The 26,016-nt window shown below is 49.6% G+C and overlaps 4 protein-coding genes across 8 annotated transcripts; 1 reads left to right on the forward strand and 3 right to left on the reverse strand.

Moving 5' to 3' along the window:
- Positions 1-660: 660 nt before the first annotated feature.
- soul4 (heme-binding protein soul4) lies at positions 661-4,104 on the forward strand. Its single transcript, XM_086081901.1, has 6 exons — positions 661-1,005; positions 1,312-1,490; positions 1,662-1,747; positions 1,833-1,974; positions 2,054-2,237; positions 2,314-4,104. The coding sequence occupies exons 2-6, from the start codon at positions 1,328-1,330 to the stop codon at positions 2,486-2,488; spliced, it is 750 nt and encodes a 249-aa protein (XP_085938027.1). The 5' UTR covers positions 661-1,005; positions 1,312-1,327; the 3' UTR covers positions 2,489-4,104.
- Positions 3,153-8,225, reverse strand: LOC147169063 (eukaryotic initiation factor 4A-III-like). 2 transcript variants are annotated; one of them, XM_086081899.1, is made up of 13 exons: positions 8,041-8,224; positions 7,793-7,953; positions 6,574-6,646; positions 6,435-6,501; positions 6,203-6,265; positions 5,985-6,117; positions 5,464-5,544; positions 5,242-5,383; positions 4,738-4,876; positions 4,550-4,665; positions 3,847-3,954; positions 3,655-3,782; positions 3,153-3,260 (listed from the first exon to the last, which is right to left on the reverse strand). In XM_086081899.1, exons 2-13 carry the CDS (start codon positions 7,944-7,946, stop codon positions 3,244-3,246), a joined length of 1,221 nt encoding a protein of 406 aa, XP_085938025.1. In that variant the 5' UTR covers positions 7,947-7,953; positions 8,041-8,224; the 3' UTR covers positions 3,153-3,243. The 2 variants fall into 2 exon arrangements, with proteins under 2 accessions (XP_085938025.1, XP_085938023.1); XM_086081897.1 differs by lacking the exon at positions 3,153-3,260 and having other exon boundaries at positions 3,349-3,782; positions 8,041-8,225.
- An 832-nt stretch (positions 8,226-9,057) lies between these two features.
- LOC147169064 (serum response factor-like) lies at positions 9,058-14,356 on the reverse strand. Of its 4 annotated transcripts, none has more exons than XM_086083954.1 (8): positions 13,708-14,356; positions 12,948-13,217; positions 11,988-12,129; positions 11,839-11,913; positions 10,289-10,360; positions 10,087-10,191; positions 9,908-9,969; positions 9,058-9,231 (listed from the first exon to the last, which is right to left on the reverse strand). In XM_086083954.1, exons 1-8 carry the CDS (start codon positions 14,077-14,079, stop codon positions 9,139-9,141), a joined length of 1,191 nt encoding a protein of 396 aa, XP_085940080.1. In that variant the 5' UTR covers positions 14,080-14,356; the 3' UTR covers positions 9,058-9,138. The 4 variants fall into 4 exon arrangements, with proteins under 4 accessions (XP_085940080.1, XP_085940079.1, XP_085940082.1 ...); XM_086083953.1 differs by having other exon boundaries at positions 10,087-10,215; XM_086083956.1 differs by lacking the exon at positions 11,839-11,913 and having other exon boundaries at positions 13,708-14,355.
- Positions 14,357-15,637: 1,281 nt separating this feature from the next.
- Positions 15,638-25,677, reverse strand: LOC147169065 (equilibrative nucleoside transporter 1-like). Its single transcript, XM_086082027.1, has 13 exons — positions 22,382-25,677; positions 20,413-20,451; positions 20,267-20,348; positions 20,044-20,201; positions 19,511-19,650; positions 19,314-19,448; positions 18,768-18,865; positions 18,604-18,697; positions 18,249-18,418; positions 18,061-18,172; positions 17,736-17,821; positions 17,451-17,650; positions 15,638-16,563 (listed from the first exon to the last, which is right to left on the reverse strand). The coding sequence occupies exons 1-13, from the start codon at positions 22,513-22,515 to the stop codon at positions 16,452-16,454; spliced, it is 1,560 nt and encodes a 519-aa protein (XP_085938153.1). The 5' UTR covers positions 22,516-25,677; the 3' UTR covers positions 15,638-16,451.
- Positions 25,678-26,016: the final 339 nt, after the last annotated feature.

Consider the following 26,016-nt stretch of genomic DNA (forward strand, 5'->3'; position numbering starts at 1 on the left):
GTTCATTTCTTACACGTCCATTTTGTTGACGTGACAAATTCCGCGTGATTTGTTGGATTTTTGATCATCGCACATGAAAGCGCGTCAAGCTAACGAAAGCTCCGCTTTCGCGACGGCCCTCTCGTTTCCATGGCAACCAGCAGCAGCTGACTGCCGTTTCCCTGGCAACAGAGACACCTGCTGCGTGCGCTCAACGTGCAGCAGCAGCAGCTCGGCCGTCGTCGTGGCAACTGAGGAGTTCGCTTCAGTGTACCTAATCAAGTGTCCAGCCACAGCAGGTTCGACTGGAGGAGGCGGAGCCAAGCGACCTCCACTCAGCCTGCATCATTTATTGATCAGCACTGCGGCAGGAAAGAGGGGGAGGGGGAGGGGCAGGGGAGGGGGCACCGGTGGGGAGGGAACGAGAAGCGAAGGCTGATGAAAATTTAAAGACGCACTTTGCTTTGTTGGCTAACGGGGTCACCTTTGACCTCCTGTCTGACAGCAGGTAAACACACTTGACTGATACACACGCACGCGCACTTTAGCATGAAAAACACACACACGAATGCACGCGATCGACCTTGCCTCACATGTGTGCATGACTTGACAATGATTGTCAAACTAAAAGCATTTGGAAGTGACGTAGGCTGAAGAAATGAAGCTAACAATCCAAAACAGACTCACACAGCCGACGACCGTCGACGACAAAAAAGAAGAAGAAGAAGACGCTCCTCTGCTGCCCCCTGGCCGCCGGACATCACGTTACCGTGACCACTTGGGTCCATGACGTCACCGAGACTTGTTCCGGTTTTAGGGGCGACCCGATTCGTTACATGAAGACTCCAAATCAGACAGCGACGAGCTCAGCATGAGAAGGCCGAGGTATAGCTTGTGAAATACAGCACTTCCGTTTCTGCGCTCTTACTTTGAAGGCTAATACCGGAAGCGGCTGGGCCTCACAGGGTGTTTGCCGCTGAAGGACGACCGTCGTCTGTCGTGACGATCACGCGCACGAGCGAGCAGGTAAACGCGCGCGCCTCATCGTGCTTCAAAAGCGTGCTAATGTCGTTAAGAGAAACGAAAGTAGGCTAAGCCAAGCTCAAGTGAGCGAGCGACGTGTTTTGTTGACGTTGAGCTGCATGCTAAGGTTAGCTACACGCTAACGATCGTTTCCCTGCTTCGATCAAGGAGGAATGACGTCACCACATGAAGTATCCATCGTAATGGTCGTTCGTTGCGTCCCTTGGAGGAAAACGCTTATCTTGCCGCGCTTCCTGCTGTGGATGCAGATGACGTCATCGGTTCTTGTTGTTGGCCCTTTTGGCTCAGGTGACAGGTGAGCGGCATGGCTTTGATCTCCTTGGACGACCTGGAGGGATTGGACGAAGACGAGCAGCTGGACGATGACATCACGGACAACCCCGAGCCAATGGGAGGCGAGGACTCGGACAGGCTGCTCGCTCATTGGCGGGCGGTGGGAACCACGCATCAGGTCACCGTACCGACAGGTAAGCGCATGCGCATTCGGCCCCTTCACGCCGAACAACAAATCTCAACTTCTCGGATGCTTCTGTTGAGCGGCTCGTGTGCATTTTTTTCATGCCAATGATTGCCATGGCAACAAATAGCCGCTGAAATGTGATTGGACAACAAATGAAGGTCTTGCTTGATTGTTGCAGAAATGCGGGGGCCCATCCAAGAGATGACGCGCAACAACCAGCAGAGGGAGCCTGTCCCCTTCGCGCTCATTTCCTGCCAGGAGAAGGTGGTCGACGCTCGTCCTCTGCTCGCCATGATGATGATGATGATGATGAGGATGATGATGATGTCACACGTGTGTGTGCGTGCAGATGGGCGAGGTGATGTGGGAGGAGCGCGCGTACCCGGCGGGCAAGTGGGCGTGCGTGCGTCAGGCCGAGGAGCTTTACGAGCAGAGCATCTCCAAGAGCTTCATGAAGTTAATGCGCTTCATCTGCAAGGAGAACTCGGCAGGTCGGACGGCGGGCGGGCCCCTTTCTTCTTCTTCTTCTGCGCTCCGCGCTGACGTTTGTGCGTGCGTTTGTGCGCGCAGGCGGCCACCTGGGCCTGACGGTTCCGGTGGTGAGCACGGTGCTGATGCGGGTGGACGGCAAGACGCTGGACAAGAGCGTGGAGACGGCCTTCTACCTGCCCGCCGCCTTCCAGGACGCGCCGCCGCTGCCGCACGACCCCGACGTGGACGTGGTGCACCGCGACGCCTTCACCGTCGTGGCCAGGTGCGAGCCCAGCGCTTGGCCGTCAGTCGGCGCGCACGCCGGCAGAAGGTCAACTTTCCTTTTTGTTTCCCGCCAGGCCTTTCTCGGGCACGACCAACGAGGAGACGGTGACGCGGCACACGGGCCTCCTGTGGGAGCTGTTGGGCGCGGCGGCGTCCGACCGCCTGCGCTCCGATACCTACATGGTGGCCGTCTACGAGAACCCGGGCGTCCCGCGCCGCCGCAACGAGATCTGGTTCCTGCGGCGGTAGGACGCGGACGCCCGACCTCTTTGCCGCTTCACCACAAAGCAGTCGGTCCTTCGGAAGGCGCGCGCGCATGCACGCACACACATTAACACGAGGGCCGAGTATAGATTCAAATTCGATTTTTCCCGATTTGATATCGATTAATTATGGAACATCGGTTCTTCTTAAATGTCATGGACAAAATAAAAACGCCACAAACATTCAATTATTCACGAAAGTAACGCGTGTTCACAAACCAGCAAGGATGAGATGAAAACAGTTTGAGAATTCGTTGTGAGCAGACGTCGATAAACGCCGCCTGGTTGTCCAGACTGAAGTCAAATTGCAAACGTTTGGATCCGCATGCGGTCGAGGAACACGTCTGGAAACGAGCCAGGTCACAATGTCCCAAAATATCGGAATCAGAAAATGTTGAGATTAACAACAAATTCGATACAAATCGGATTTGCCTGCAGTGCGAACGTAGCCTTGGATGCGGTTTTGTGTCTTGTTAGCATCCTTAGCTGTTAGCGCTGTTAGCTGAAACCAAATCGGACACTTCTTGAAATCAACTCGTTTATTGAAGATGAATATTTTTGTATCTAAAAAAGGTTCATCATTTCCAGGAAGAAGAGTTTGACAAATCGTGAATACGTCGTGTCACATGTTGCTATAGTAACACGGTGGAGAAAATAAAACAAAGCTTTATTTACAAACAACACAACAGGAAGTCGAGGGTCAAACTCAAACAGGAAGTAAAAAAAGGAAGGCAGACGACGTCAGATCAGGTCGGCCACTGCGGAAGACAAGAGAACAATTTTGCTTTGTTTTTCAATCCAAACTTTTTTTGGGGGGGGGGGGGGTCATTTTTAACATTATCTTTGTCTCACGTTTTAATGTGGAAAAAAATGAATAAACGGCAAAAAATGTCTTTTAGCTGATTTGATAAGAACTAAAATGAGCCGATATATTTCTAAAACACACTACCACTTTTGTCCATCAGGTGTCGCCATAAACCAAACTCAAGCTTCTTTGGCGTTGCTTTAAAACACAAACCAAACATGGAACCGCACCAACGTTGGTGCATTCGAGGCAACTTTCAACATCTGCTAATTATTGGGGTGCGTGTGCAGCGTGCACGCGCACGGCGAGGACGCACGTGACGACGCGCAACGTAGCGATCGGTTTACCGTTCATGGGCATCTCGTCGATCTGCGTCGAGTAGTATTGCTCGATGTCGCGCAGGATGCGGATGTCGTCGTTTTTGACAAAGTTGATGGCCACGCCTTTGCGGCCGTAGCGACCCGAGCGGCCGATCCTGGGTGGGGTCAGAGGTCGTCAGGCGGGTGCGGCGGGGGGTTAAGGGGCGTCGGCGCGTCTACCTGTGGATGTAGAGCTCTCGGTTGTTGGGGAGGTCGTAGTTGATGATGAGGGAAACTTGAGGGACGTCCAGACCGCGCGCCCACACGTCCGTCGAGATCAACACGCGGCTGTCGTGCGCGCGCACACACACACACACACACACACACCATGTTACACACACCGTGTGCATTTGTGTAATGTGCATTTTGTGTATGTTGTACAGCTGTTAAAATGAATCCATTAAACAAGTCATCGATTATCAAATGAATCAACAACTATTTTAATGTGACAGACGTCAACTCTTTTCATAATCGAGTAATCGTTTGCAGCCATTTTTGAATTGAAAATGGTCCAAATGATCCCATTTCAACATCTTAACAATAATTGTTGACGGATTTCATGAAAGACGACTCATCATCTTCTAAGTGGAATCAATAGAAGACATTTGTAAACATCGCTTTTGACTTTGGAAAACAATGATCGAACCGGTAACATAGTACATCAATCCATTTTTGTTTCCTTTTTTTTTATCACTATATGAATGCAAAGTACAAAATGAACACCAATTACTGGTTAATAAGCCGTAATCGGGAAAAAATGTATATATTGTAATACACTTGAATCCCATCGAATTGATTAGAAAAATAGTCGATAGTGACAACACTCGTATGTTGTGTGACCATCAGCACGCGTGCGTGTGTGCGTGCGTGCGTTGAGGGCCACCTGGCTCCGGAGCGGAACTCTTTCATGATGGACTCGCGTTCTTTCTGCGGCATGTCCCCGTGCATGGACGAGACGGTGAAGTTGGCCTCCCGCATTTTCTCCGTCAGCCAGTCCACCTGCAAGCAAAGGTAGCGTCGCGTGTCACACGGCGCCACGCGAGGTCACGCGACGCCGGCGGTGCGACCGACCTTCCTCTTGGTGTTGCAGAAGATGACGGCCTGCGTGATGGTGAGCGTGTCGTAGAGGTCGCACAAGGTGTCGAACTTCCACTCCTCGCGCTCCACGGCCACAAAAAACTGCTTGATTCCTTCCAGCGTCAACTCGTCACTGCCGCACACAAATAACGAGCGAGTGCTCAACTAGGGAACTCGAACCCGTGCTAGAACTAGACTGAGCTCAAGCTAATTAATTAACTCGGGAGCGTTTGAGTCCATCAAAATGTGAAAGTTCAAGTATAGCTGTCAAAATGTATCGATTCATCGACAACTATTTTAATAATCGAGTAATCGTTTGGAGCCATTTTTCAATTGAAAATGCTCCAAAAATGTCAGCATATCAACAGTAATTGTTGACTGATTTCTGCCGTCCTTCATGAAAGAAGATTGATTATCTTCTTTGCTTAGTGAAAATTTGACAAAATGGTAACAGTGCAATAACCGGCACTCCAAATGAGGCCATTTGCGCGGACGCACCGCTTGACCAGGATGCGAATGGGGTCCGTCATGAACTTGTTGGTCATCTCCAGGATCTCGTGGGGCAGCGTGGCGCTGATGAGGACCACCTGCGTGGCGGGGGGCAGGTAGCGGTACACGTCGTAGATCTGCTCCTTGAAACCTGCGCGTCCACAAGAGGTCAGAGGTCAGGCCGCTTCCCGTGGACGTCGCGAGCGGCGGGCGGGCGAGCGAGCGGGCCACCTTTGTTGAGCATCTCGTCGGCTTCGTCCAGGACCAACATCTTGATGGCGCGCGTGCGCAGGCTGCGGCGTCGGATCATGTCTGCAAGCAAAGCCAGCGACGTTCGGTCACGGAACACTTCAAGTTGCTCCGACCAAATCACCAGGAAATGCTTTTTAGGCCAGAGATAGACTATAATAACACATATCTAAAATAATATATCAATCCAAAAAGATCACACAAACTACCTGCAAACCAGCCTGCTAGCTTAGCGCTAACATGAAGGCAAAAGGTCATCGCCGTGCTAACAGTTAGCGTGGATGTCGCGCCAGTTCCCCGAATAAAGCTCAAAGGCAACTTTCTTCTTCTACTCTTTGTCTCACTGGGAACATGAGCGGCACCACACTGCCACCAAGAGGCCAAGGCGCAAATGGCAGCAACGCTCAGCCGGTATTATCGGGTGGTTGTCGTTCTTCAAGTTGGACCGGAGGCGGCCGATGAAATACGGAGAGTAAGGAAAGACGCCCGCCGGCGCGACTCACCAAACACTCGGCCCGGCGTCCCCGACACCACGTGCTGGCCAAAGTCCAACTTGCGTATGTCCTCGCCCACGTTGGTGCCGCCGATGCAGGCGTGGCACTGGACGTTCATGTAATCCCCCAGAGCCAGCAGCACCTGGACCGGCACGCAGACGCGGGTTAGGAGACTGCCGCCGGCGGTGGCAAGGGGGCGGGGCTCACCTTCTGGGGGCGGGGCTTACCTTCTGGATCTGGCCGGCCAGTTCTCTGGTGGGCGCCAGGATCAGCGCCTGGGTCTCCCTCACCTGTGCACCGAAACAAGTCTTTGGAACCTCGGCAAGTCAATTCCACAAAGTTCCTCGCTGCCACAAGATGGCGGCCAACGCAACGCAACCCTTCAGCGCGGCAGGCTCGTCACCTTCGCCACATCCACGACAACGACTTGCGGAATGCCCGTTTGACCGAGTCACTGACCTGGATGTCCAGACACTGCAGAACCGACACGCAGAAGGTGGCCGTTTTTCCCGTTCCAGACTGAGACCTGAATGCATCAGACAGCTTATGATTATGATTATGAATATTAAAGCTTCGGAATTGTTTGCCGTTCTCTTACTGTGCGATGACATCCCTGCCTTTGATGATCTGCTTGATGGCCCTTTGCTGAATGGCCGACGGCTTCTCGAACCCTGACACAACCAACACACACGGGTTCTAATGAATTGCCATTTTTCCTTTTTTCATTTCATAATAATAATCTGCAACAATGTCTAAACATACATCAGTTTAAAAAGAAATGTTTGAGAAGTAGAAGAAGGGCTTGATAAATGCTTTGGTTAATTATCGTAGTGATAATAAGAATAATAATTATTATTATTGCTGTTATGTAAAAGCAAAGTAGAGACGGCATTTTACTAGCAATCAGTGGAGAGTTTTTCCTGGCTCAAAATGAGGCATGGTCTCATTCCAACTAAGCTGGCTGACTTCGTACCGGTGACCCTAACCCATTATCGGCCGCCATCCTGCGGCCATTTTACGATCAGGGACTAGAAATTAGAAATACAAAATGGCCGTTAATTGTTGCCATTTCAATCAGTAAAAATTCATCCACAGGTTCCTAATAAATTTTAGATATAGTTCAGCATTGTTATAAAAAACGATTATGTTTATTGCATCTATTGTGTTTTTATGACTGACGACGACTGGAGCGGCGACATTTTGGTGGAGGTGACCGCCTCTGAATTTTGTACACGGGAAAAACCCTCAAGTGTATTCATCTTCATTAAGTGTAATAATACAACAGATAGTTGAGCAAAATGTACAAATGAAGTTGAAGTTGGCTCTAGCGTTGCGTTCACGGCTGTCAGCTTATATGATCAAAACCTAAACCGCAATTGCGTTTACTGGCCTGAAGATGGCAGTGCTGCATTGATTAAGACGCTGGTTTCCTCGTTGCCTACATAAAAAAATTAAATACAAATAAAACACTTATTTTAACCTGCTCTCATTTCCACAAAGTCAAAATGGCACGGAGTTTCTACTCCAGTTTTCAAATAAATCAAACTTCGAGTGTTCTTCTTTGTTATTGACGCGCTCAACTGTGAGTACAGATTAGCACCACCAACAAAGTCATAACTTTAGCCACTCCGAGGCGTCAAACTCTTTCCAGCGGCTAATGTGAGCCCGTTGCTCACTTGGCGTCGCCGCTAGTCAACGAGGAAGGCGAAAAAGGCCGAGCGGAATCGTCGGAATGGGAGTTTGTGGCCGCGGCGTAGTTAGCGCTTTAGCTAGCCAGCTAGCTAGCTCCGCGCAGGCCTCGCCGATCCTCGGCCTACCGTAAGCGTAGATGCCGCGCAGCAGATCCTCCCGCAGGCCCATGTCGTCGAAGGTGGGGGTGACGTGCACCTCCTCGCTGGTCTCAAACTCCACTTTGGTCATGTCCTCGTCTCTCAGGAGCCGCTTCCGAGTCTGCACACCGACGGCGGCCATTTCGTGACTACAAGTGAAGCGAACAGGTTAGAAAGGAAAGGAGCCGCGACGGGACGTTGGCCAAGATGGCGTCGTGTTTTGGGGAGCTACGTACCTCGTTCCGTATAAAGTTAGTGTAATACTGTTATTTCGTTTCTTTATGCCTGAAAGTGATTTTTTTCTCAGTGTAGCGCTGTAGTAGCAGTGAGCTGAATTCGACGACGCGAACTGCTAAACACCGGGAGGAAAAAGATGAGCGCGTGTCGCCGCTGCGATGACGTCATCGAGAAGCGCCGCCGGAGGCGACGTCATATTTCCGTTCCATGTTCAATAATTAAAAAAATAAACATTTATTTAAGACAGGAAAATAAACAAGCTAACAAATCACATTTCCGTCAAATTCCGTTGCCGTCCCGAATTTTTACAAATTACTAAAAATATATTAGTCCATTCACTGCAACATTTTGAAGAAAATATACATACTGTTAATGATCTGTAAGATGTGGAAATGAACATATCGATTCATAATTTTGTTGCAGTTACACTCGTCAAAAATGATCAACTACTTTGATAACAAATTCATCGTTTAGAGCCAACCAGCCGCATTTGATATTCTCCACTATATTTAAAAATGATCCTCACCGGGAGAGAAAACAAATCTTGGCGCCTTCCCTGGCAGTCGTTCACACGAGTCCGGTCGAAAAATAGCTGATGGGACATTGTGATTTCCTAGGAATGCCGCGCAAGCCATGGTTTGACAATGTGAACATTTGCAGAGATGGAAAGTGCGGTCCAATTTTTGCAAAAGCGTCGTTAGAACGAAGATGAAAGCAACGTCGAATCACCCGACGAGCGTTTTTCATCATCCGCTCCGAGAGCGTCCAAATTGTCGGCAGACTCGACTTTAAAGATTCTGCAGTTGTGGAAAGCAGACGGAATATCTTTGTTGCATCAACAAAAAGACATTTGTAAACGTCGGCTTCTACTTTGGAAAAAGTCCATCAACAGATTTGCACAACAAGCTTTAATAATCCAATCGTTATCAATTTCTCTTGTTTCTGTTTGAAATCACGTCCAAATTGTTTGATCCGCCACATCAGTTGACAGCAAAACAGGAAGTGGACACGGAATGTGCTGAAAAAGTCCGTTTAATAACTTGAAGGTATTCAAACAAGAAGAAACAACAAAACAAAAAGCCGATTGTTGTCGAGCGTCAATCGTCTTTGGCGTGCGACGCGTCCAGACGGACGAGCTGAAGCTCCGTCAGGTTAGCCCCGCCTCCGCCGTTCTGCTGGCTCAGCACCATCTGCGCACAAACGCCATTTTGTTTTGCTTTGGCGTACAACCGCTGCGGCGTCCAATCTCATTTCTGTCCGACGATCGGCGGCATTTGTCATCCGACCGGTCGCAAATCAGCTCGGCGGCGATGGGACATTGCGATCGTCGAGGAAGAACGCCGGCGGACATTCACAGCAATAAAGTCTTGCGGCTGTTTGTTAATTATTGCCAGAAATCACGTGCGGCGTCCGCACGTTAGGGCCGCCCATCGATTCTGATTTCCAAAAATCAATCCGTTGGATTCACATTGATTTTTAGTTCAAGATTTCATGCATTCCGATTTTTATTTCGTATGGAAGACATCCGAAGAAGGAGCAACGCTGCAAATAGTGGAAACTTTTTGCTCTTACTTATGAAGAAGAAAACAAACATTTAAAATGGAATCCGATGCAGTGACACGAATCGCGTATGTTTAATTGAACACGCCCTGATCAAAACGATACATAATCATTGAAATCAATAAAGTGGCAAAAACACTGAGCTTCTGTTGTCAAATAAAAGTCCCCGTGACGCCAGAAGGCAAAGTATCGATTCCCGGTTGCTTAGAAATATGCATTGGATCGCGATTCGCATCCGTTCAAACCCGTCACATTCATGTCAGCAGGCGGAGCCAAACCAAACGCACACAAGTGTGTTTTTCTCACCGGGTGCAGCTGCACGGCGGAGACGGGCGGGAGGGACGCCAGGAAGACCTGAGGGACGGATGCTGACAGACAAACGCCATTAGTCGCCCGCCATCGCCATCATCATCGCCATCATCATCATCATCATCATCATCATCATCATCATCATCATCATCATCATCATCATCATCATCACTTACCAAGATCGTGCGACGCGGCGTTGAGGACGGCGAGGCCGGCGTCGGCCAGGGAGGGCGCGGCCGGGGCATACATGAGGGCGTGGCCTCCGGGGTACATCACGTGACCTGCCAAAGAGGACGAGGCGGCGGCTGGGGAACACGTCACGTGAGCAGCTTAGCCAATCACGGGCCGGGACGGCGGCGGGCCCGGGGCGGATCTTACCTGCGGACGAGGCGGGGCTGGGGATGTCAGAAGTGCTCTGATTGGTCGACGGCACCTGTGAGACTCCGCCCCCTGGCAACAAAATAGCAGCTATAGCGACGTTTCTTACGAGTTTTCTTGACAGAAGGAGACAAAAGACTTGAAAAAGTTGAAGTGAAAACGGCTGACGGTGCGATTTTGTTGGTGCCCAAACACGACATTCTGATGATTCTTATTGCGTCGCCAGATTGGAATGAAGCAGAAAAATCCAAAATCCAAAATCCATCTCAGGTGGCGGCCATTTGGACACTTCGCAGCTGCTCAGGGCTCAGGTAACGACTTGGACCCGACTCGAATGGATTTTTTAAACCGATGTCGATATCTGATACAGAAAAAAAAATCCCAATTAGCAGTTAATTGGCTAATTAATTTATTAAAATTAATTAATAGCTGTTTTTTAGCGGCTATTTGGGAGTTATCCCGGGGTTAGCGTGCGGGTGAACGGTTAGCCCGCAAATTAGCAGCTATTAGCCCACGAGCTAACCGGCTAGCTCGCGATTTAACGGCTAGCTCGCGATTTAACGGCTATTAGGTTAGCTCATGGGCTAACCTAATAGCCGTTTTTTAGCGGCTTTTTGGGAGTTAGCGTACGGAAGCCACATTAAAGTTGGTGCAAAAGCCGATGGCAAACAAAAAACCTTTAACATGTTGCAAATCGCAAAACACGTCCTTGAAGGCATTTAAGCAGTCAAGTGCTGGAGTTTTTATTATTATTTTGTTATACATTTTCTGCAAATGTATATCGGCTTCAAATATCGGTTATCGGCCTCCTTGACTACCGATAATCTGTATCGGCCTATCTCTACTCTTAACATAAAAGTGGGGAAAAAATGTTGAGCTAATATTCTTATGGCTGCATCTTTCAGTCATTGATACAGTAATTTCATAATAGTTCATAAACGAGTTACAATGAGAAAGATGTACTGTACTGCAAAAAAAAAAGAAGAGTGTGATATTGATTTGTGTTGGTCATTTTTCTGCCACTAGATGGCATCATTGCATTTGTAAGACGGTGACAGCTCAGTGCATTTTTCTTTTCATATTAAGATCTCATCTTTAACGTGAAGTAACTTGAAAAATTCTGCACATTTTCAAAATTGTCAATTAAAACTTGACCCGTTTCCACAATTATATGCATTATTACGACATTTATTACTACCATTTTTTGACGTGCACGTGTCTGCTGCATTGCGACTGGTGCTCATTAATCGCGCGGTCAAAAATTTGTTAAAAGGAACTCAATAAATTCACTCAAAATTAATGAACTCATTTTGACACCCCTAAGTAAAATATACACTGTAGTGCCTAAAATAACCTCTTTATCTTTTAATTATATATCTATATATTATTTTGTATTATTTTTTAAGTGCTCTCTTGACTTCGGTGTCCTTGAGTGCCAAGAAAGGCGCCTCTAAATCTAATGCATTATTATTATTGTTATTACAAACATGCACGCGTGCGCACACACGAGGCCAAGCGTACACGTGCATGAGCACACACACGGCGCTCACCTGACAGCGAGACGGCGGCGGGCAGGCGTAGCAGCGCGCTTTGCAGCGCGTGCGTGACGGCAGGCAGCGACGCCCCTGAACATCAAACAAACGCGTAGGTGCGCAACACGCCCCGCCAGGCGAGCGTCGGGCCAGACCGCGCCCCCTACCTGACACCAAGGTGAAGCCGGCGGGGAGGACCAGGCCCGCCGGCGTCTTCAGCAGCGTCCCGTTGGCGGCGCCGATCTGCGCCTGCGCGGATGGCGTGCCGGCGGCCATGTTGGGACCGTCGAAGAGCCCTTTGTTGAGATCCTGCAGGAGACGCCGCAAGCGCTAACCATGAATACAGCACAGACGACCACATTTGGCGACAGCGCAGCGAACACTCGCCAGTACAGATTGAGCATTGTGGGCTTTTCAGGGCCGATACCGATTATTAGTAGTCAAGGATGCCGATAGCCGATATTTGGAGCAGTAAAAAAGGAAAATATTGCCATCAACATTTGGGGAAGAAAAAAAAACTCCAGCTCTTAATTTTGGAGGGGATTTTAAAGCAAATGTTTATTGAGCAACTTTGGGGTTTTTTTTCCAATGAAATCTTAGTCAATAGACATCTTTGTTTTAAAAAATCTAACAAAAAATGACAAAGTAACAAAAGCACAGTAGCGGGTTTTCAAAAGTGAAATAAAAAATGCAACAATTGTTTTCTACAGTGAATAAAGTATTCCAAAATATCTGAAGTATTACATTTTTATTTAATTTCAAACAAAAACAGAAGGTGCAGAGAGTTTGTTTTTAAATAAAAATGTAATTCAAAAAAATAAATAAATAAAATAGTTCCCCCTAAAGTTAACTTTTTTCAAATAGATCCCTTATCAGCCATATGATTCTTCAAAATAGCCGATATTCACGAAAATGCTGAAGATCGGCGGCAATAATCGGCCCGGCCGATAATCGGTCCATCCCTACTCCCTAATGTCCGCCGAGCTGGCCTGTGCAATTCTTCCACATTCAATTTCCATTGTCATTATTACACCCCCCAAAAAGATAATTTGAAAAATGCTGATTTCAATTATCGGCCAACTATCGGCACTGAATATTTGTTGCGGCGGTTGCGACCCGTGCGTTACCTTGTCGGGGCAGCCGTCGGCCGCCTCGCTCACTTGGTAGGTGAGGTCGATCTCCTGGAAGCCGGTGGCGCTCATCCTCTGGTCGCACGACGGGTCCGAGCGCGGCGGCGGCGAGTCGGGCGAGTTGAGGCACGTCTGGATGAGCGCTTTGCCCGTCTCCGACGTGATCATGGGCTGAAGCTTGCGCGTGGCGAACGTGTACACGTGACCCGTCTCGCTGGCCACCAGCAGCAGAACCTGCGTGCCCGTCAGCGTCGACAGCTCGTAGGCCTGCGGGGAGGGGGGGGGGGGGGGGGGCACCGCCAAATAAGCGCCAGACGTCTTTCATCGTGGGTGTTTGTGTTGTTTTTAGTGTAGTGTGCATGTATGTAGTACTTTTTGTGTAGTTGTTGTCTTATTGTGGTTGACAATTCCGAGTTTGGGGGTCACAGGTCAAAATGGAGCTCAACTCAAAGGAAGGAAGGAAAGGAAGCTTTCCACTCATGGATGAAAAGCGTCGAACTTTGGATGGTTGACTTGTGAGGACGATTTGAAGTTGAAAATGTGATGAGATGCCATTTTGACAACAATAATAACAATAACAACCTGCTGGTCCTGTTCCGTTTACACCTTTTGCGTTGCGCAAATATCAGAAATGCCCGGATGTTCGGAACTGTCGGAATCCGGCCAGATGTAGTAACGAAGGTCAGAGCATTGTGTTGTGATGTGTGCGCTGTGACGTCACGTCAAGGCCACGTGGCTACGTTGTGACGTCACTCACCTTCTTCATGATGCCCGTCTTCCTCTTGCTGAACGTCGTGTACCTCCTGAGTTTGTTGTCGATGAACGCCATCTTGATCTTGACCCTCCCGCGAGTCTTCTTGCCGGGCTTGGCCCCCGGCGTGCCGGCGGGCTGCTGGGCGAGCGGCGCCCCCCCCCTGCCGCCGCCGCCGCCGGGGGACGCCCGGGCCGGGCTCTCGTCCTCGACGAAGTCGGAATCCTCGGAGCCGCTGTCGAGCATCTCGACGGCGCCGAAGCGTCTGTCGTCAAAGCAGCCGGCGTCCGTCTCGCCGGCGGCTCCCGTTCCGGCTCCCGTTCCGGCTCCGTGGGCCGGAGGCGGCGACGGCGGTCCAATCCCGCTTCGGCTGCCCATCGGCGAGAGTCCGGTGAGAGCTACGGCGGCCGACGAGGCCAACTTCCGGTGGGTCAGAGTGTGCTGACGAGAGCGCTCAGCTACATGAGCTACGAAACTAACTTGAGCGAGGCTCTTTGAGTTTTAGCGTCTTGACAAGTTTGCAGTGACGAGAAAAGGAAATTGGCGACATTTATTCGCTCGCCGTTGAAACCAAAGTTGAAAAGTTGATTTCCACATTTACGCAGCTCCGGATAAGCTCCTCCCTCCCGGAAACGCCGTCGAGCAGCACCCGGCGGCAGGCCTCCTCCGCGGCGACATATAGTTCCTTGTTGTGGACGCGATACAAGTCTCGCTCCTCGAAATATTCGACCTTGGAGCCCGGAATACTTTCGCGCTTCATGTTGAACAACACGGTTCGAGGATAACGTGCGTAGAAACGGCTAAACGGATTACTTTAGGGCTCTTTCAAGAGAACTACTTCTTTCGAAGACTGCCACTCTTTATTTGGGCAACGCGTCCAAACACGCGGAAGAGGCGGAAGTCAAGCGTCGGGGTTGCCAATAGAAAATATATTTACCTGAGACTTCATCTGCTTCACATTGTGTCTGGATATGATGTATTGAGTCCAAGAAAATAGATATATACAGATGTAAAAATGTCTTGTCTCCCCGCTTGTTACTCGTGTCCTGCGATTGGCTGGCAACCATGTCAGTTCTCCGCCTCTCACCCAAAAAGACAGCTGGGATTGGCTCCAGGCCAGGCGAGCATCGCGTTGGACTTTGATGAATGGAAATTCCTCAAGTGCAAATGTACACAAATCGATCGGTGGGGCGGCGTGTTTCCGTTGAGACGCGACAATGGTGACGACTGGACTGACAACGCCAACAATTTCGAGGTTGACAATAAAAAAGTCAATCAGTGCACACGTGCTGCTGCTTAAAGGCACGGTGCGACCTCTGACCCCCGCCGGATGCCAAGGCCTCGCTGGGGGTAGCGCGCGCACTCAACACATCAACAACTAAAGGCTCGTTTCCACCGACGGGATCAACCCGACTCTACTCTACACCAAAAAGCAGTGCGTCTCCACTGCCACGCCCACCACCCGGAAGCCCCTCCTCACCCTGCCAGTGCCGTCATGCTAAAGCGACCGTAGCTAGCGTGCATGTGGTTTGTGGCTGTTTATTTCAGCCTGCAGGACTCCGGCCCGCCGGGATCCAGCTTGCCCACCCCTGCTCTAGGACATCGGTCTCAAACGCCGGTGCTCGAGGGCCGCAGTCCTGCATGTTTTGAAGGTTTCCCTCCTCCAACACACCTGATCAAGCAGATCCTTTGAATCAGAAAACCTCCAAAACATGCAGGACTGCGGCCCTCGAGGACCGGAAACTGATGCTCAAGAGGAACTTCTTGAAGATTAGCAATAATATAATAATCATAATTCATTTGAAGGAACCTTTTGGAGGGACTTCGTGGAAGGAATCTCAGGATGTCTTTGAGGACCCTCTGAGAAGTGACTTGTCAGCGCAGGGGTGCCCAAGTCTGGTCCTGGAGAAACCCTATGCAGCCTTTTCCCCATATTTCTCTCCACTAACACACCTGATTCATGAAGAGGATCGTTAGCATGCTTCTGCAAGCTTGCTGATGAGCTGATGATTGGATTCAGCTGCGTTGGCAGGGGGAGACATGGAAAACTGCAGGGTCGCTCCTTTTAACTCACTTCACTAGTTTTGCACAATAAACTTTGTAAATAGACACATAGGGCACGTAACACATTCCCACAATTCTTTTTCAAAATAAAAGCACAGATTTTTTTTGTTCCCCCCTCTAATCAATACATTGTCTGACCAATTTAAACTGTTCCAACTTCAAACTGTTTGGTTTATCCAACCACAATTTTTTTTCAGAATTTCAAAATAAAAGCACATACTTTTTCTTTTTCTTCCCCTTTCTAATCACTACATTTTTTGACCAATTTCAACCGTTCCAACTTTACACTGTTCAGCTTATCGCTACACCGAATTTTCTTTCAAAATTTCAAAGTAAAACCCGAACGTATAAAGTTGTACTTGTTACATCAGCCGGTCGATTCAAAACCTTCCACCTTGCAACTGTCAGCAGTCTCATTCAAAATTTCCACAGGAATTGTTCTAGTTTAGGTTTCGAGCTTGTGGAATCGTCACGGCAACGGATGACTTCAACTTGATCTTTTTTGAATAAAATCTCGGAAAGCAAATGTTTGAAATATATTCTTTAAGAATTCAAAGCATTTGTGTGGGGGGGGCACCGGGCGAGCTTCCTGTGATTTGAGGTAGAAAAATCTGACAAGGCATCTTGAAAGGACAACAAGTCTTTGTGACGCCATGCGGCGTTGAAGGAAGCCGGCCGGGACCTTTTCAAACTAGAGCTCGGAAGACGAAGGACAGCGCCGCGCCCGAAGCCAGACCCAGAGACAGGAAGAAGGCCATGATGGAGCCCGCCGTCTCCGCCTCGTGAGGAAGAACCTTCCTGGACCACATCAAGGACAATTAAGGGTTATTTTAGTTCACAAAACAAACACAAAAAAAAAAAGAAACTAAAATTCAAAAAGCAAGTTTGTTAACAAAATAAAAACGAAAACTAACTGAAACTGCATTTTATGTTTACAAAGCTAACTAAAACTAAAACTATAAATACAGCGACAATGTCTTTGGTAATGAATTTTAAATGTGATTTTAAGAATATTTATTTCACCAGAATAAGGACGTTTGAAAGTGTCGCACAGAAGTGACGTCATCGAGCAGCAGCCAATAGGAACGCACCTTCAGATGACGTCGCTCCGAGGCCACAACAAATGCAACGCTAGCTAAGAAAATGAGTTACTTTTCTCATGATTTGCCCGTTTATTAAATATTGCGCAAAAGCAGAGGTGGCAAACCCGGGTCCAGAACGTCAAAACCCTGTCACAGTTTGGGGCTTTAACCCCAGGTGCTAGCTAGCTAAAGCTAGCTAGCTAGCTTCCATGGTGCTCGTTTACCTGCTAGGGAACTAGCTAAATAGCTAGCTAGCATCAATGGCTAAAGCCAAACTGGGGCAGGGTTTTTAACTCTCTGGACCTGGATTTGCCACCCCTGCGCACAAGTCATACACATGAAATAAAAAGACCAAAACTAATACTGAAAGCATTTTTTTAAAGAGCTAAAACTAATCAAAACGAACAGAACCACCCTGGAAACGAATTCAAACGAACTAAAAAAAACAAAAAAAAACTCAAAATGAAATAAGAACCAAGTAAAATGAAAATTCCCAAAGTATAATAACTCTGCGTCAGCGCGACGAGACGCGGACAGAGTGATCGCAGGAAGGAAAATAAAGTCGTAAAGTAGGAGGAGGAAACGCTGGCGTGCGTGTCTGACTTGGGTCCGAAGCACATGGCGAGGCTGGCCAGGTAGCCGTTGGAGAAGGCGAAGACGATCATGAAGGCGGCGAAGAAGGCGTCGTGCCGGAAGACGACGGGCAGGTGACGGCGCGGCTGCACGTTGCACAACATCAAGGCGGGAACCAGCGCCGCGCGGCACGCCACCAACACCGGAAGCAGGCGGCTGTCCTGACCCGGCTGCGCGAGACAACGCCAGCGCCGGACGTCAGAGGGACGGCTGACCACGCCCACTTCCCCACGCCCACCCGTGAGGAGAACTCACCCAGGTGCACAAGGCCGTCAGGCTCCGCCCAGCCCAGTCGCTCACGTTGAAGAGCAGGAAACAAGCCACCGGCACAAAGTACATGTCTGACACAAGGTGATGACATCATCAGTCACGGGAAGGAAGGAAGGAAGGAAGGAAGGAAGGAAGGAAGGAAGGAAGGAAGGAAGGAAGGAAGGAAGGAAGGAGGCAGGGAACGAAGGCGGGCATGAAGTACACAAAGATGGATGAGAAGAGGACAGGAAGTGAGGAGAAGAAAGAACGTAAGCAGAAAAGGATGCATGAGAAAAGAAGGAAGGAAGGAAGGCAGAGAAAGGCGACTCACCCCAGCCGGCGCCCCCTGCCGCCAAGGTGGACTTGGCGTCGGCGGTGACGGCGGGGAAGGTCCCGATGGTGATGGTGAAGGTCGCGCACACGCACGCCGCCAGGGGCCAAATCTCCACGCCGGACGACCACAAGGTCAAAGGTCAAAGGTCAAACGTCAGCGCCGCACGGCGGCTGCGACACACCCACCTTCTTGAAGACGGTCGCCATGGAGACGCTGGCACGCCGCACCGGGCCTTCTTCTAAAGGACGTCCAGGAAGACCGCCGGGATGACATGGAAGGAAAGATGAGGAAGAAAAGCCACGACCACGAACACAAACGAGGACACAAACGAGGACGAGTTTTTTCGTTTTGCTTCCTTCTCATCTGCTGCTTGTCCTCTACCTCCGTCCTTTTCACCCCCAACCTCCTCTCTCTCTTTCCATCATTTCTTTCTTCCGCTCCCTCCTCGCTTCCTTCATTACTTCCTTCACTAGCTCCTCCCTCAAATAGGCTTTTATCCCTCTTGACTTGTCCTTCCTTATTTCCCCGAGAAAAAAAGAGGAAGTTGAAGACGCAGCTTACCCGGCTTTGTTAGCGCGATGTGGACGTCCTCGACGTGTGCGTCCTTCCTCGCATGATGAAACTGGAAAAACTCCTACATGCACACGTCACGTCACAACCAGGTGTGTGCGTGCGCGCGCGCGTGCGTGCGTGCGCGCACCTACCAGTTTAGGCAGCGCGACGTACGACAAGATGGAGAGCAGGACGACAACACAAGCGCTGATGAAATAACCAAACGATGATTCTTCAACACTGGAACCACCTGCAAGCAAGCCAAGGAAAGAAGGAAAAATGATAGAAGGACATCGAGGAGGTAGAGAAGGACGTAAGGAAGGCAGGGGAGAAAAGTAGCAAATAAGAAAGAAGGAAGGAAGAAGGCAGGGAAAGGAATAAGAAGGAGGAAAAGAAGGAAATAAGGAAGCAAAGAGGAGAAGCAACACGCTTAGGGTAGCGTATGGAAAGAAGGAAGGAAAATGATGGGAGGTCATTCAGGAGGTAGAAAAAGAAGAACAAATGGAAGGAATGAAGAAAGATGTGGAAAGGATTGGACAGAAGCAAGAAGGTCGGGAAGGGGAAAAAAAGGAAAGAAAGGAGGAAGAGAAGAACGCAAAGTAGTAGAGAAGGAAAGAAGAAAGGCCGGCGTGGAAGAAGGAAGAGGCAAGGAAGGCAGGCAGGCGCTCCAATTGAGCCCATGGTGGCGGCGGCCATACTGGCGAGGGCGCAGATCATGGCGAAGGCGGCAAAGGTCCCGGCGAGTCCTTGGCCGCTCATGATGGGCGCGGTGTAGGCGGCGGGGAGGGCGCCCGCCATGCCGAAGAGACTTCCCTGCAGCACGGCGCCGAACGCTGCCGACGGCAAAGCGTCAATGGACTTCCCGGGACACGAGGGGGGCGGCGACGCCACTCACAGTTGATGAGGACCACGCTGAGCGCGGTGACGGCAAAGAAGGTCGTTGGCTCCAGACGGACTTTGACCAGGACGGCCGTCAGCAGGAAGACGGCCAGGATGAGCGCCAGGCTGCCCGCCACGCGCGCCGCTTCCCGAATCCTGGCGCCGCCGCACGCACCAAGTGCAAGCAAGAGTCACATGACAGCAAAACAGGAAGTGCAAAGGGGCTAAAAGAGGAGTTTGCATTTGCGACTGGCCAATTGGCTGGCGACCGGTCAGTCGTGCTCTGAAAGCGACTGATAACCGACCCATCGTCTGTCTACGTCTGAAACTGCTCGATTGATTGGCGACCACTCCCCTGTTAATGCGTCAGGAAATCGACGGGCGACCAATCCATTTGTGCACATGTGACTAGTTGATCGAGCGGCGACCAGTCGGCGGTTTGTCTCGATGTGCGCTCTGGTGACCAATCCATCGTCTGTCTACATTTGCAACTGGTCAGTTGACTGGCGACCGGTCAGTCGGCGTTCATTAAAAAAAAGATCTTTTTACCGCGCATAGAGGAAGGAGTTGAGGCAGGTGAAGACGAGGAGCGGCAACATGGCGCACAAGGTCATCACGTTGTTGAACTTGGCCTGCAGGACGCTGCGCCGGGGCTCCTCCCCCTCCGCCGTCCCATTGGTCGACTCCTGCAGGCGGCCGGTGAAGTACTGCGCGCAAATCACACGTGCTTGAATCGCCCGGCAACTTTCAGAGACAGGAAGTGAGGTCATACCACGGTGGCCGTCATGAAGAAGTTCCACGGCAACAAGGTTCCTAAACCCAGAACGAAGAAGACCAACCAGACGGCGTGGAACCTGCCACAGCCACACGCCACGCGTCAACCCATCAATCTGTCAATCAATCGGCCGACGCACTCACTTGTCTCTTGGCGCATCGGCAGCCATTTTGAAGAAAGATCTGATCGGCACAAAAACAAGACAGGCGCGCGCGTTGGTCGCTGGTCGGCAACGCAGGAAGTGCAATTTTGTCGCATCGATTTCATCCCATTTTTTATTTAGCGCAATTTAAAAAACTGCGCTCGGAGGGAAAGAAGCTGAAATGGCTTGTGCAAGTCACATGACGGGGAAGCAGGAAGTGGAGAGAAATTGAAGTCATGTGATAGCAAAACAGGAAGTGGAATCAAGTAGAAAAATAGGAATGCTCTTAAAGCTTATTTGTAGAATTGATGAATGTGAAAAGCGCTCGCTTTTTTTAATGTGATTTTTTAAATTATACTTTCATTTTCGGTGCATTTCATTTTTATTGTATCCTCACGCGATTGCGTAGCGTGCGCGAACAAAAGCCACATTTTGCGTACATATTTGTCTTTGATACAGATGTGGACGTTGGAAACATCTGCTGGATCAGCGTCCATCTTTATATTGGAAATATTTCCCACAAGACCTTTCGAGCTTTGCGTGGTTTGTCGTTTGACTTTGTGGACAAAATCCTTTTTTTTCTTCCAGATTTCGTGAATGTTGAATTCCTTCCCGCTTTCAAAGTCATCTGGAGAAGACGGACGGCAAATCTTACGGCGCTTTTTTATCTCGCCAAAAGCGGCCAAGAAAATGCTTTGCTGTCCGGACAAACGTCCGAGAAATAATTGCCATCCTTCCTTGCGTGTGATATTATGACGACGATCGTTGTACATCGGCGACCGACTGACATTTTCAGAAATCGATTCCGGCAACATTCCACTTGGACCCGTGTTATTTTCCATAAACATGGAGCAGAATTGCAAATGAATGACCGCAACAATCCAAAGACCGTCTTGGCCGGCAAATCTCGTGAAGCCACTTCGCCGATTCTGTGACTTTCATGAGGAAAAGCAAAAACCGGATTCCCTCCACTGGTTTCCCAAAATGATCTTCCTCGCATGAATGAGTTTCTTGTGGAAATGTGGAATGCAAAACAAAAAGACAACATTTGAAAAAACGCGAGAAAAACAAACGTCGTCAAACTTGCTCACCAAATTGCAACTCTTGTTACTTTGTAGAGCAGAAATCAACATTCCTGTGAAAGAAAATTCAAAATGGCGTCCATTGGTCCTGCTCCCGTCTTGCGTTTGTCCGTCTGTCGCTCGCCAATTTGGACGATCCCCCGCACGGCGTGTTCTCCTCTTTCCGTCCAGCCTGCGGACGCCGTCCATCTTCCCACGAGCGCAATCGTCTTCAGCAGTCGGACCCGCTTCTCTCCTTCTCTCATTTTGCGTTCCGTCGTTCCGTCGCCCGCTCGCCAAAACGTTGTTCTCTCGTTCCAAATGCGGCACTTTGGCTTCGACTGCCAATCGTCGCGCCGTGAGCTTTGATCTGCGACCGTTCCGTCTTCTGGCTTGTCAAACCTCCAGTTGAACAAGTTACCAGCTTTCAAAATGGCCTCCAGCCAGGAATCTGCTTTGGCGCATCCCGGAGGACTTCGAACCTCCAGCTGGGTCCAAAGTCCGCTGGTCCGTTCCGCCTCCGGCAACTTCCATTAGAAGAATAGCAGCGGGCGGCCCACCGTTATGTCGCCATTAGCCATGTTGCTAGCTGGCACAGGAGCACCACTTTTTGACACCGTTTGTTTTCCTTTCCCGTTTCTTGTCGCGAGAGGAATTTGGAATTTGTCCCGAATGGCAACGATCGGAGAACTCGAGCGAGAGGCACAAGCGCGGCGTCTGCTCGGACCGCCATCTTGCCGCAACTCCAGGAAGTGGAACAAAGTGGTGAGAAACGTGCGGAGCAGGAAGAGGGTTCAAGCAGAGGCGAATGCCGCATGTCCTTGAACGCAGCGTTCCGACATGAAACATAACAATTGGTTTGAAGAAAAAAGGATTTCAACTCTCAAACTGGAATGAAATGTCGCTTACCTGCAAAGTCGCCGATGCGTCCGTACGTGCGCTTTCCTTGTGAGCCCGAGCACAATGTGACCTCTGACCTTGCACTGCTGATAGCGGGACACTCCAGACTTTGGTCCTTTTATGATAAGACCACCAACACACATTTATGACACGCCAGGTGAGCACTTATTACTCATGAATTACACCCGCAGATCATGAACCCGAGTCATCCCGTACGTTCATTAGCGCGCTAGCTGGCTAACACTCACTGGAAGTTGATTTCACAGCTAAAATGGTTGCTTTATGTTGCCTTCAGAAGCAGGCATGGAAATGAGGAAGGAAAGATGGAAGGGAGGACGGAAGGACGGACATTCGGCGGAGACCCCCCCCCCCCCTCCAGCCTTTGTATAGCGGGGTGACCGGTTGCCGCGGCGACGGGCGGCCTAGCGATTGGCCGAACATTGGATGTTTGCGGCGAGAAGTGCTGAGTGGGCCGGGCCCCCTCCCCTGAGCCCCCCTCCCCCTCCCCCTCCCCTCCTATTATGATTGGCAGCCGGTGTTTGTGCACTGAAGCTTCTAGCGTCCGGCCGGCCAGCTCGCCATTCCACTGCAGCGCCGCGCCGCGCCGGCCCACCACCTAACCCATGTGCGGGGTCAACTGGTAAGAAGGCAACCGCCGATATTCCTTCCCATTTTCCGCGCATTCTGTTCTTGCCGTTGGTCTCGGCAGCCAGCGTTGGATTCCCAGGCCAATCCCATTTCGCCGTTTGCGGAGATCACCGTTATTATAGTTTGGGAATTTTCATTTTAGTTTGCTTTTTAAGTTGGTGGTTCTGCTGTCTTTTTTATTTAGTTACTTAGTTATTTCATAACTGCTTAGTTTTACTTAGTTTCAGTATTAGTTTTGGTCTTTTTATTTCATGTGTATGACTTGTGCGCAGGGGTGGCAGATTCAGGTCCAGAGAGTTAAAAACCCTGCCCCAGTTTGGCTTTAGCCATTGATGCTAGCTAGCTATTTAGCTAGTTCCCTAGCAGGTCAACGAGCACCATGGAAGCTAGCTAGCTAGCACCTGAGGTTAAAGCCAAACGGTGACATGGTTTTAAGGTTCTGGACCCGGGTTTGCCACCTCTGCTTGTGCGCAATATTTAATCATCAAAGTAACTCATTTTCTGAGCTCGCGTTGCATTTGGTTGTCGACGTCATCTGAAGGTGCTTTTCTATTGGCTGCTGCTGATGACACTTTCAAACGTCCTTATTCCGCTCATATAAATATTCTTAAAATCACATTTAAAATCATCCCCAAAAGTGCATCCCATTCATGACCGAAGACTAAAAGCAAGGACATTTTTTGTCAACTTCGTAAACGTCAAAAGTCAAGTCGCGACGCGACCGCGTTTCAAATGAGCCGACGACGTTTCGTGGTCGTCTGAAAAGCGTTTGAGCAGTCAACACGTTTGCTCATCGGCGAGCGAGAAACGGCGACTTGCCGTCACGTCGGCGAGCCGCACGCAAAACGCAAAATGGAATTCAATTCAAGAACGCCGGCAGCGACGGCCTGGATGGGAATTCCGGCCGGCGTTTCTGCATTCCCAATCGGCAACGTCGCTTTCATCGGGATCGGCGCGAATCGGCGCAAGGTGCCAACTTTTGACTTTATGTAGGTTTCCAAAAGGAACGCTGCTGAGGAGCTGGCTGACCAAGTCCAGGCCCCGCCTCCTGCTGCTGATCGCCGGCCTCAAGCGACCTCAGGTGACCCTGATGAGGAGGAAGAGGATGAAGAGAACCAAAGTAGCCAAGGCCACGTAAGCGGTAAATATGGCGGCTGGCGGGAAAGGAGCCCGGGAAACGCGACTGAGGGGCGGAAGCGCCGACCTTAAGCAAGGCGTATACGGCGCGAGAGGCCAGACCACGCTTTCGCTGGATACCCGCCGTCCAACCAAAACGCGGTTGGCGCTCGCGCTAGCTTCATGCTAACACATGATGAGGCTAGTCTAGCTTCAAATTGCTGAAAATCTTCATCTTCGTGCTTGCAGATCTTGCCAAATGGAAAAACACGGAGGTAATCGTCTGCTTTTCATGGCCGGGGGCGGGGCCAAAATGCCAACTTTTCAGGACAATTTGAAGTGAGCAACATCTAATTTCATAGTAAGCAATTGATAACAAGATTTGAAGTTAAAACAATATACTAAATCGTTAAAACCAGTGTGAACTATTTGAGACATAGATTCGTGTTGAGGTCATTTTCGGCCACTGGGTGGCATTATTGTTTCATGTTGGTGACGGGAACAGCTCGTTTTTTTCTTTTTAAATTCAGATCAATTGACATTTGGAACTTCAGACCATTTTGTTCATTGTAAATGACAAATACTTATATTTTTCGTCACATTTCTAATTGCAAAATGGCGCGAGTGACTCGTTTGCGACCTCGGATGTGAAATAAAGCACGAAGGCTTTTTCATGAATTGCATTTCAATTTTTAACACCGCAAGACATCCTACTGAATACTTTTGAATGGCATTTAAGGTCTCAATTTGAGGGAAAAATTCCATGTATTGACCCGTAGAAACCCTGATATCGGACCGGAGGGATTAGCTGTCCGTGACCCACCAGTTGCCGAGGAGGAAAAAAAAGAATAAAGTGTGGACGGCGGCAAAATGATTATTTGTCAGAAACGTCCAACACACGACTTGTGATTGCGTCAAAATATGAACGGCTCCCCGACGGACATGCTACGCTAATGGCCATGCTAAGCTAAAGTCCATGCGCTCATTGACCTTGGCCGGACAGTCGCCCCTGCCAACATGGCCGCCATATTGACCATATACGCGCGCGTTTACATATCTGAAATATGAAAAAGTGAGTTGAGTTGAGTTTAGTGGCACCCGGCAGGAAAAAAATAAAAAAATCTACTGCTGGCATCATGAAAAAGCGCGTTAGCCGAGTCACTCGTAATTCAAGACGCCACAGCCCAAACTAAAACCACTAAAAGCGGCAAACGAACAATAATCTGTGCACCCCGCAGCTTCGCTTACCTTTTGACTTGAACAAATGAGCGATTTGTCCGCCGCTGTCGCCCACACCCCTCAGTCGCGGCGCTCTGAACGACGACAACGTTTCAATAAGTGATGGAACGTCTGGGTTTGAACTAGCGACTTTTCCGTGTTCATCTCGCCATCTTCAAACGTGTTTGATTTTCCCCACCAAAAATGTGGACATTGTGTTCCAAATCTTGTGTTTTGTTGTAGAACGTGCAGCAGAATGCCGCACTTTGCCTGAGGCCCGCAAGACGTCGGCGACATCTGTGACTTGGTTGACCACGTACGAGATGTCCACGTCCCCCCCCACCCCCCCCCCCCCCGACTTCCTCCATGTTGTCCCGCTACAGACGTTCACACGTGTTGTTGATCTTGTTGTAGCTGACGTAAGAAAAAGTCCAAATGTTGAGGTGAAAAGGGACATTTTAGCGAGCTAGCGCGCTAACTAACTAGCATGCTAGCATCTCGTAGTAGCACAGTGGCTATGTTTGGAATCATTCACTCTGTATCGGGACTTTTACATTCTCAGGATGAAACGACTCATCAAATACTCACAATGGAAGAATTGCTTCATAATTGAATCGAGGGCTGAAACGATGAATCGAATTCAGCCTCATGACTATTTTGGA

Source organism: Leptonotus elevatus, chromosome 8, assembly GCF_054856555.1.
Source record: "Leptonotus elevatus isolate MCC_2025b chromosome 8, RoL_Lele_1.0, whole genome shotgun sequence".
In the NCBI taxonomy this organism is placed as follows: Eukaryota; Metazoa; Chordata; class Actinopteri; order Syngnathiformes; family Syngnathidae; genus Leptonotus; species Leptonotus elevatus.

Coding starts and splice junctions, on each gene's coding strand:
- soul4 (XM_086081901.1), top strand. CDS start 1,328: ATGGCTTTGATCTCCTTGGACGACCTGGAGGGATTGGACGAAGACGAG. Junction 1,748..1,832: donor TCATTTCCTGCCAGGAGAAG/GTGGTCGACGCT, acceptor GTGTGCGTGCAG/ATGGGCGAGGTGATGTGGGA. Junction 1,975..2,053: donor CTGCAAGGAGAACTCGGCAG/GTCGGACGGCGG, acceptor TTGTGCGCGCAG/GCGGCCACCTGGGCCTGACG.
- LOC147169063 (XM_086081897.1), bottom strand. CDS start 7,946: ATGGCCGCCGTCGGTGTGCAGACTCGGAAGCGGCTCCTGAGAGACGAG. Junction 6,502..6,573: donor GGCAGGGATGTCATCGCACA/GTAAGAGAACGG, acceptor TGATGCATTCAG/GTCTCAGTCTGGAACGGGAA. Junction 6,266..6,434: donor TGCAGTGTCTGGACATCCAG/GTCAGTGACTCG, acceptor TTCGGTGCACAG/GTGAGGGAGACCCAGGCGCT.
- LOC147169064 (XM_086083953.1), bottom strand. CDS start 14,079: ATGGGCAGCCGAAGCGGGATTGGACCGCCGTCGCCGCCTCCGGCCCAC. Junction 10,216..10,288: donor CAGCCCCGCCTCGTCCGCAG/GTAAGATCCGCC, acceptor CGTGTTCCCCAG/CCGCCGCCTCGTCCTCTTTG. Junction 9,232..9,907: donor CCGCCGTGCAGCTGCACCCG/GTGAGAAAAACA, acceptor GTTTGTGCGCAG/ATGGTGCTGAGCCAGCAGAA.
- LOC147169065 (XM_086082027.1), bottom strand. CDS start 22,515: ATGTGTGTTGGTGGTCTTATCATAAAAGGACCAAAGTCTGGAGTGTCC. Junction 19,651..20,043: donor AACTCCTTCCTCTATGCGCG/GTAAAAAGATCT, acceptor CGGCGGCGCCAG/GATTCGGGAAGCGGCGCGCG. Junction 17,822..18,060: donor GGCAGGGGGCGCCGGCTGGG/GTGAGTCGCCTT, acceptor ACCTTGTGTCAG/ACATGTACTTTGTGCCGGTG.